At 53.1% G+C, this 10,614-nt stretch overlaps 1 protein-coding gene across 2 annotated transcripts in view; it reads right to left on the reverse strand.

Moving 5' to 3' along the window:
- LOC128694127 (retinal homeobox protein Rx2-like) overlaps positions 1–10,352 on the reverse strand; it is a 169,387-nt gene extending 159,035 nt beyond the window's left edge. The window contains exon 1 of one of the 2 annotated variants that reach the window (XM_070093599.1): positions 8,820–10,352. In XM_070093599.1, coding sequence (XP_069949700.1) covers positions 8,820–9,423 — 604 coding nt within the window. In that variant the 5' untranslated portion in view covers positions 9,424–10,352. The remainder of the gene's footprint in view (positions 1–8,819) is intronic. The other variant, XM_053784107.2, reaches the window with a different exon arrangement.
- Between the last annotated feature and the right edge of the window lie 262 nt (positions 10,353–10,614).

The following is a 10,614-nucleotide window of genomic DNA, read 5'->3' on the forward strand; positions in this document are numbered from 1 at the left end:
AAAATGTTACATTAGTTACACCTGTGTCCTTTCACCTAACATCTTTATTGCTGCAACGTTTCACCTAGACAGTAGTAGGTGTCTTCCAGACCATGGTGCTGAACTCTCCTCCAGGCTGAGGGACTGACCCCCTTGTTCCAGACCATGGTGCTGAACTCTCCTCCAGGCTGAGGGACTGACCCCCTTGTTCCAGACCATGGTGCTGAACTCTCCTCCAGGCTGAGGGACTGACCCCCTTGTTCCAGACCATGGTGCTGAACTCTCCTCCAGGCTGAGGGACTGACCCCCTTGTTCCAGACCATGGTGCTGAACTCTCCTCCAGGCTGAGGGACTGACCCCCTTGTTCCAGACCATGGTGCTGAACTCTCCTCCAGGCTGAGGGACTGACCCCCTTGTTCCAGACCATGGTGCTGAACTCTCCTCCAGGCTGAGGGACTGACCCCCTTGTTCCAGACCATGGTGCTGAACTCTCCTCCAGGCTGAGGGACTGACCCCCTTGTTCCAGACCATGGTGCTGAACTCTCCTCCAGGCTGAGGGACTGACCCCCTTGTTCCAGACCATGGTGCTGAACTCTCCTCCAGGCTGAGGGACTGACCCCCTTGTTCCAGACCATGGTGCTGAACTCTCCTCCAGGCTGAGGGACTGACCCCCTTGTTCCAGACCATGGTGCTGAACTCTCCTCCAGGCTGAGGGACTGACCCCCTTGTTCCAGACCATGGTGCTGAACTCTCCTCCAGGCTGAGGGACTGACCCCCTTGTTCCAGACCATGGTGCTGAACTCTCCTCCAGGCTGAGGGACTGACCCCCTTGTTCCAGACCATGGTGCTGAACTCTCCTCCAGGCTGAGGGACTGACCCCCTTGTTCCAGACCATGGTGCTGAACTCTCCTCCAGGCTGAGGGACTGACCCCCTTGTTCCAGACCATGGTGCTGAACTCTCCTCCAGGCTGAGGGACTGACCCCCTTGTTCCAGACCATGGTGCTGAACTCTCCTCCAGGCTGAGGGACTGACCCCCTTGTTCCAGACCATGGTGCTGAACTCTCCTCCAGGCTGAGGGACTGACCCCCTTGTTCCAGACCATGGTGCTGAACTCTCCTCCAGGCTGAGGGACTGACCCCCTTGTTCCAGACCATGGTGCTGAACTCTCCTCCAGGCTGAGGGACTGACCCCCTTGTTCCAGACCATGGTGCTGAACTCTCCTCCAGGCTGAGGGACTGACCCCCTTGTTCCAGACCATGGTGCTGAACTCTCCTCCAGGCTGAGGGACTGACCCCCTTGTTCCAGACCATGGTGCTGAACTCTCCTCCAGGCTGAGGGACTGACCCCCTTGTTCCAGACCATGGTGCTGAACTCTCCTCCAGGCTGAGGGACTGACCCCCTTGTTCCAGACCATGGTGCTGAACTCTCCTCCAGGCTGAGGGACTGACCCCCTTGTTCCAGACCATGGTGCTGAACTCTCCTCCAGGCTGAGGGACTGACCCCCTTGTTCCAGACCATGGTGCTGAACTCTCCTCCAGGCTGAGGGACTGACCCCCTTGTTCCAGACCATGGTGCTGAACTCTCCTCCAGGCTGAGGGACTGACCCCCTTGTTCCAGACCATGGTGCTGAACTCTCCTCCAGGCTGAGGGACTGACCCCCTTGTTCCAGACCATGGTGCTGAACTCTCCTCCAGGCTGAGGGACTGACCCCCTTGTTCCAGACCATGGTGCTGAACTCTCCTCCAGGCTGAGGGACTGACCCCCTTGTTCCAGACCATGGTGCTGAACTCTCCTCCAGGATGAGGGACTGACCCCCTTGTTCCAGACCATGGTGCTGAACTCTCCTCCAGGCTGAGGGACTGACCCCCTTGTTCCAGACCATGGTGCTGAACTCTCCTCCAGGCTGAGGGACTGACCCCCTTGTTCCAGACCATGGTGCTGAACTCTCCTCCAGGATGAGGGACTGACCCCCTTGTTCCAGACCATGGTGCTGAACTCTCCTCCAGGCTGAGGGACTGACCCCCTTGTTCCAGACCATGGTGCTGAACTCTCCTCCAGGCTGAGGGACTGACCCCCTTGTTCCAGACCATGGTGCTGAACTCTCCTCCAGGCTGAGGGACTGACCCCCTTGTTCCAGACCATGGTGCTGAACTCTCCTCCAGGCTGAGGGACTGACCCCCTTGTTCCAGACCATGGTGCTGAACTCTCCTCCAGGCTGAGGGACTGACCCCCTTGTTCCAGACCATGGTGCTGAACTCTCCTCCAGGCTGAGGGACTGACCCCTTTGTTCCAGACCATGGTGCTGAACTCTCCTCCAGGCTGAGGGACTGACCCCCCTCAAATATTATTTTGTCTTAATTAGATACCCAGGTGTTACACATGTCTTAATTAGATGTCCAGGTGTTGCACATGTGTCTTAATTAGGTACCCAGGTGTTCCACATGTGTCTTAATTAGATGCCAAGGTGTTGCACATGTGTCTTATGCATATTGTTTGTGACTTGTGGGGAAAAAGGCCGCTTACGTACACGTCAGGACATTTATTAGATGGAACGTTTCGCCCCGAGTGGCTTCCTCAGTCCTAATACACGTTTTTTAAGTCACCTCTGTATTAGGACTGAAGGAGTCAGTCGTAGCGAGACGTGTCCTGAAGTGTACGTATCCCCCCCACACCTAGGTCTCGATTAGTGAAGATAAGAAAGGAGGAGCACTGCCGCAGGCCTACTGGCCCATGCGAGGCAGGTCCCGCGGTGTGGGAGCACTGCCGCAGACCTGGCCCATGCGAGGCAGGTCCCGCGGTGTGGGAGCACTGCTGCAGGCCTGCTGGCCCATGCGAGGCAGGTCCCGCGGTGTGGGAGCACTGCCGCAGACCTCCTGGCCCATGCGAGGCAGGTCCCGCGGTGTGGGAGCACTGCCGCAGGCCTACTGGCCCATGCGAGGCAGGTCCCGTCGAGTGGTCACATTATTCGAATTTTCACTATTCGAAATATACGTAAATTTTTGCGCGCGACTTGAAGATTTTTAAAGGGGGGGGGAGGGAGGTAGCATTAATTTGGCACTAAATTTACACTAATCGAAATTCGCACTGATGGGAATTCGCACTGATGGTTATTCGCACTGATGGTTAGGTTAGGCTTAAGCCGGCGGGAGACTTGGACCTGCCTCACATGGGCCAGTAGGCCTGCTGCAGTGTTCCTTCTTTCTTATGTTCTTTATTGACTAAGTTTCGCCCACACAATGGGCTTCTTCAGTCGAGTACAAAGGAGGCAGCAGTAGAGATGTGAAGTCGATGTAATCTGTCGTAATTTTGAGGTGGTCAGTCAGATACTTCCCAGATAGGGAGCCAAGGCCGGGTCACCACTACTTGGAAAAGACCCACGCCGGAAAAGTACCGCCGAATAAAAAAAAAAAGTCCCTCAGCCTGGTAAAGAGTTTTATCATATAGTCTGCAAGTGTGAAGTTGAAACAACAAATATCCTGGTATTTGTATTGATAAAGCCACTGGATGGCGAAACGTCTACAGTAAAGATACCCAGATGTTGCACATGTGTCTAAGTTTTCAACTTGTCGGTATTGTATACCGTTCATGCACAGACTTATATAATGTCAAAGGTGAGTTGCAGATAATGTTGACGACAGGAGAGGCGGAACCCACTAGTAGAAGAATGTAAACATTGAGAGGGCAGATCCTTCCCAAATCCGTCCTTTCTCACTTGTAAGTTAGTGAGAAGAACTTTCCTGGCAAGGGTTAGGTTACGTAAAGTTCGTCGGGAAACAGGACTAAGTGTTTCCTGACGCTGGTCTTAGTCATATGATGACCCAAGGCTAGAGCGTTTAGTCATCTGACCGAAGCCTTCCACTGGCTTTAAGAATTATAAAATGCAGGCAAGGAGTGCAGCTATGTTGTAAAAACCGTTGAAGGAGTGATCACATCAGACTACCTCTCCATGTTGTCTACGTTGTGCAAGAAAGGTATAAAATACCGACAATATGAAAGTTAGGACACATGTGCAACATCTGGGTATCTTTATTGTAGACGTTTCGCCATCCAGTGGCTTTATCAATACAGATTCTAGGACATAATAGGAAGACAGTAGAACTATATACAAAAGATGAGGTAATCAGTCCCTCGGCCTTGGAGTTAGTGTTCACAGAATCCTTTCATATTGTCGGTATTTTATACCTTTCTTGCACAACTTGTCAGACACTGCAATATCATAGAATCTTGGTTCAGAGGACATCTACAAGACCTTCTTCACGGCTGCTGCAACTAACCCATCTCTTTGGGAAGGACCTACTTCCACTGGGGAATCCCGCCTACCAGTGACTATGCCCTCGTCTGCTGCCTGTCCCTATCCACTGACGCCTATATAACCGCCAGTCTTCTTGTCTTTGCTCCAGATTCTCCACCACGATGCTGTGAACACTAACTCCAAGGCCGAGGGACTGATTACCTTATCTTTTGTATATAGTTCTACTGTCTTCCTATTATGTCCTAGAATCTGTATTGATAAAGCCACTGGATGGCGAAACGTCTACAATAAAGATATCCAGATGTTGCACATGTGTCCTAACTTTCATGTTGTCTACGTTCTCCGCCGAGTCTCAGGTCTCCAGTAGTGTGGTTCATCTTCTGTGTTTACATTGCCGAAACCTGCAGCAGCAGCAACAGCACAGGTGAAATATTGTATCTATAATGACACACTGGTGGTTGCACATGTGTCCTACCCATTGATAACATCCAGTGGTGGTGTATTAGCGTCCCTGTGTTACCATGTAATTACCTCTTTTGATTACCTTCAGACTTTCAACGCAAATCTTTAAGAGACGCCTGAGTTTTTCTGTCTCCTAATATGTTTATTTTTTCCCCTATAATCTACCTTGTCCATAATTACTATCGCATTTGCTTTGTCTGCTTTCCTGAGGTGAAGCAGACAAAGCAAATGCAATAGTAATTATTAATAAGGAAGATTATAGGGGAAAAATACCATGTTAGAAGACAGGGGAACTGATGTGCCTCTTAACCGGTATTGCATAATACCGACCCGGTATTATGCAATACCGAGATAAATTATGATGATAATAATCATTGCATATCATAAGTATTGGGTGACTTTGATAGCATTATGGAGGTTTTGATTAATAAAATAAAACCGTGTAATCTAATGGGATTTTTACAAAGGCGTCTAACAAATGCGACCACGGAGTAACAGCGTTTTAAAAAGAGACGTAACAGCAAAGAAGAGGAAAACGTAAATGCGAAGTTCTAGCAAAGAGATGCCAAAGAATGGTAGAAAGCAACACAAGAAAGTTCACTCTCAAGAAATAAGAAAAATGACCAAGTGCCCTGAGGACTCGTTCTTACCACCACCTCTGTTTCTCATCCTCCAGACACGACGATGACAACAACACTACCTACCAGCGCTTCCTCATAAGAACAGAAGAAAGAGAGAGCAATGCAGAAGGTTACTGGCCCATACTAGGCAGGTCCAAGTCCCGCACATAGAAGAGAGAGAAGCTCACGACGACGTTTCGGTCCGACTTGGACAATTTACCGTCACACTGTATTGTTCCAGTCAGGGTATTGTGCCTTTTTCTTCTTTACTAAAAGATGTGGAGGAAGTCTATCAATGAGACGGTGAAAATAACCTGCCGATCAATGGTGACAGTATCAATGGTGACAAATTTTCAACTGCTCCGATATCTGATGAATGAGGATCTCTGAAGACTAGATGGCTCTTGTTGACCGTGTTAAACAAGGTGAGGAACACCTTAAACATTTGTAAACAAGATTAACGAGGATCTCTGAAGAATAAATGGCTCGGGTTGACCGTGTTAAACAAGGTGAGGAACACCTTAAATACTTGTAAACAAGATTAATGAGGATCTCTGAAGAGTAAATGGCTCGGATTGACCGTGTTAAACAAGGTGAGGAACACCTTAAATACTTGTAAACAAGATTAACGAGGATCTCTGAAGAATAAATGGCTCGGATTGACCGTGTTAAACAAGGTGAGGAACACCTTAAATACTTGTAAACAAGATTAATGAGGATCTCTGAAGAGTAAATGGCTCGGTTTGACCGTGTTAAACAAGGTGAGGAACACCTTAAATACTTGTAAACAAGATTAATGAGGATCTCTGAAGAGTAAATGGCTCGGTTTGACCGTGTTAAACAAGGTGAGGAACACCTTAAATACTTGTAAACAAGATTAATGAGGATCTCTGAAGAGTAAATGGCTCGGTTTGACCGTGTTAAACAAGGTGAGGAACACCTTAAATACTTGTAAACAAGATTAATGAGGATCTCTGAAAAGTAAATGGCTCGGTTTGACCGTGTTAAACAAGGTGAGGAACACCTTAAATACTTGTAAACAATCACGTCACTGGATCTGTCGCTTGGAAAAGAGATTGAGAGGCAGCAAAGGTAAGGAGAGAAAGAGAAAGAGATAGTTCTGGGAACTGCCAAAGCAAAATAAGCAATATCAGTGATGGCACATTGTAAATCACTGTTGCTCACAGCGGTCACTGTTGCCGTGGCTCCGATCAGCGGTCATTGCTGCCGTGGCTCCGATCATTGGTCATTGCTGCCGTGGCTCCGATCATTGGTCATTGCTGCCGTGGCTCCGATCAGCGGTGACTGCTGCCGTTGCTCCAATCAGCGGTGATTGCTGCCGTGGTACCGACCAGCGGTGATTGCTGCCGTGGCTCCGATCAGCGGTCACTGCTGCCGGGGCACCGAACAGCGGTCACTGCTGCCGGGGCACCGACCAGCGGTCACTGCTGCCGTGGTACCGACCAGCGGTCACTGCTGCCGTGGTACCGACCAGCGGTCACTGCTGCCGTATCTCCGACAAGCGGTCACTGCTGCTGTGGCTTCGACCAGCGGTCACTGCTGCCGTTACTCCTACCAGTGGTGACTGCTGCCGTTACTCCTACCAGTGGTGACTGCTGCCGTTACTCCTACCAGTGGTGACTGCTGCCGTAGCTCCGACCAGCGGTCGCTGTTGCCGTTACAACGACCAACTGTCACTGCTGCCGTAGCTCCTACCAGTGGTCACTGCTGCCGTGAGTCCGACAAACGGTCACTGCTGCCGTAGCTCCGACCAATGTTCACTGCTGCATTAGCTTCGACCAGCGGTGACTGCTGCCGTGGCTCCGACCAGCGGTGACTACTGCCGTGGCTCTGGCTCTGACCAGCGGTGACTGCTGCCGTGGCTACGACCAGCGGTGATTGCTGCCGTGGCTCCGACCAGCGGTGACTGCTGCCGTGGCTCCGACCAGCGGTGACTGCTGCCGTGGCTCCGACCAGCGGTGATTGCTGCCGTGGCTCCGATTAGCGGTCACTGCTGTAGTGGCTCCGATTAGCGGTCACTGCTGCCGTGGCTCTGATCAGCAGTGATAGCTTCCGTGGCTCTGACCAGCAGTGACAGCTGCCGTGGCACTGTCCAGCAGCGACAGCTGCCGTGGCACCGACTAGCGGTGAGAGCTGCCATGGCAACCGCGAGCAGTCACTTTTGCCGTGGTATCGACCAGCAGTGACTGCTGCCGTGGCACTGGCCAATGGTCACCTCTGCCATGGCACCGACCAGTGGTCACCTCTGCCATGGCACCGACCAGTGGTCACCTCTGCCATGGCACCGACCAGTGGTCACCTCTGCCATGGCACCGACCAGTGGTCACTGCTGCCATGGCACCGACCAGTGTTCACTGCTGCCGTGGCACCGATCAGGAGTCACTGCTGCCGTGGCACCGATCAGGAGTCACTGCTGCCGTGGCACCGACCAGTGGTCACTGCTGCCGTGGCACCGACCAGTGGTCACTGCTGCCGTGGCACCAACCAACAGTCACTGCTGCCGTGGCAGCGACTAGCAGTCACTGCTGCCGTGGCACCGACTAGCGGCCACTGCTGCCGTGGCACCAACCAGCAGTCACTGTTGCCGTAGCACCGATCATTGGTCATTACTGCCGTGGCACAGACCAGTGATCACTGCTGCCTTGGCACCGACCAGTGGTCACTTTTGCCATGGCACCAACCAGCAGCCACTGCTGCCGTGGCACCGACCAGCAGTCACTGTTGCCATGGCACCGACCAGTGATCAGTGCTGCCGTGGCACCGATCAGTGGTCACTGTTTCCGTGCTACCGACCAGTGGTCACTACTGCCGTGGCACCGACCATTGGTCACTGCCTTGCTACCGACCAGTGGACACTGCTACCGTGCTACCGACCAGTGGACACTGCTACCGTGCTACCGACCAGTGGTCACTGCTGCCGTGGCACCGTCCAGCGGTCATTGCTGCAGTGGCACCGACAAGGGGTCACTGCTGCCGTGCTACCGACCAATGGTCACTGCCGCCGTGCTACTGACTACTGGTCACTGCTGCCGTGCTACCGACCATTGGTCACTGCTGCCGTGCTACCGACCACTGGTTACTGCTGCCGTGCTACTGACCAGTGGTCACTGCTGCCGTGCTACCGACCAGTGGTCACTGCCGCCGTGCTACTGACTACTGGTCACTGCTGCCGTGCTACCGACCACTGGTCACTGCTGCCGTGCTACCGACCAGTGGTCACTGCTGCCGTGCTACCGACCAGTGGTCACTGCCGCCGTGCTACTGACTACTGGTCACTGCTGCCGTGCTACCGACCACTGGTCACTGCTGCCGTGCTACCGACCACTGGTCACTGCTGCCGTGCTACCGACCAGTGGTCACTGCTGCCGTGCTACCGACCAGTGGTCACTGCTGCCGTGCTACCGACCAGTGGTCACTGCTGCCGTGGCACCGACCAGTGATCACTGCTGTCGTGGGTGGAATAACAGGCAGAGTGTTGACTTACCGTCACTCTTGTCTGTGTCTGCTGGCGAAGACGGTGATCTGTCCGTCTTGGCTGCTGTGCAGCTGCTGTTCTTGTCTCCAACCGCTGTACCACACTGCTGTTGCAGGCGAGGCTGCGTGGAAGTTGCATGTAGCGGCTGCTGTGGCTGCTGCAGCTGAAGGTGCTGCTGTTGTTTCTGTTGTTGCTGGTGCTGTTGTGCCGCTGAGCAGTCTACAGTTTGTTGCTGCTGCTGCTGCTGCTGCTGGTGGAGGGGTGGTGTGTGTTGGTGGTGGTGCTGGTGGTGTAAGGGCGGCGGTGACCTGGCGGTGTGGTAGAGGTGTGGTGCTTGCAGCTGGTGCAGGGTGGGCAGGTCGTGGGTGGGGTGGGCGGCGTGGAGGGCGGCCAGGTCATGGGTGAATGGCGGGGCCTGTGGAAGGCGCACCAGGTCTGGCAGGTCCAGCAGATGACTGACTGTGAAGCGCTTGTGGTCCCCAGGTGACCCAGGACTCGTTTTGTCCAGGTAACCTACCTCACCTGCGCTCATGCCGCCCACGCTCATACCGCCCACGTTCATGCCGCCCATGCTCATGCCGCCCACGCTCATGCCGCCCACGTTGTAACTCATAATGCTCACCTTTGCTCACTTGTAAATCTCTACAAGCATTCCTTACTGATCCTCGACTCACCAGTTAAAAACACAACACAAAGGTCATCACTTAATACACAAAGGTCACCACTTAATACACAAAGGTCACCACTTAATACACAAAGGTCACCACTTAATACACAAAGGTCACCACTTAATACACAAAGGTCACCACTTAATACACAAAGGTCACCGGCAAGACTTGCTACACAGGTAAGAAAGAGGCAGTAATATCAAGAGTGAACACCTGCGGCAGCCGTCATGGTGTGTTTTGCTGGTGTCTTCCGACAGGTATTGTGAGGCGAGAGTAATCATGACATAATGAGGAAAACACTAACTAGCGGGGAGGGGCGGGGGGCGGCAGTTGTACGAGGTGGTGCACCTGTTTCAGGCACTGTGCCACCCTCCACCACCTTGATTCCTCTTATCACAACTCTGCTGAGGCAAAGTTCATTGCAGAGCTAGGCTAAACAGCAGCAGTGGCAGCAGCAGTAGGGGCAGAGTGCCTGAGGTTGGCACTGCCCCCGGCGGTGCCACTTTCAATTAGTGTGAGAGGTGCGGCTGCCTTGCTGGGTCGAGGACCTCCACCAGTGCCACAGTAACGTGAAAGAGAGACGCACAAACTTTAACAATTCTCACAGGAATATGTGTGATCTCGTTGGCTGTAATATCACTACGAAGGGTATTATCCAGGGGCAAGGGGGTAGACGGCCGTGTCTCACGCCTGAGGGGAAGTAAGCCAGCCACAGGGACACCGTAGCGTCCCCTCTGTAAGGGTGATGTCAGCTGCAGTTACGAAGGAGTGTGTGTGTCCTGGATGGCACTATGAGAGCGTCGGAGGTACAGAAGGAAGGGATGCCACCACACTGACTGACACCACGATGCTACCCTCACCCCCTCCTGGCACCTCCTGCCCCGCCCACTCGTGCCCCGGAGGTGGAGTTACTGCCCCTGGCCAGCCAGCGGGCACCCCAACCCTCACCCCTCACCCATTACTTCCTCACCCCTCACTTCCTCACCCTCCCCCAATAATTTTTTTTCAGTTACGTCTGAAAAATTATAAACTACTTGTAGAGAGGAGATGCCAGAGTGACAGTGTTGAGCAGAGACGTTGTTTGTTGTTGTTGTAGTGGGCGGGGGCCTCCTCAGAAGCGATCACCCCGCCCAGCC

The sequence above is a fragment of the Cherax quadricarinatus genome, chromosome 43 (assembly GCF_038502225.1).
Source record: "Cherax quadricarinatus isolate ZL_2023a chromosome 43, ASM3850222v1, whole genome shotgun sequence".
Lineage (NCBI taxonomy): Eukaryota > Metazoa > Arthropoda > Malacostraca > Decapoda > Parastacidae > Cherax > Cherax quadricarinatus.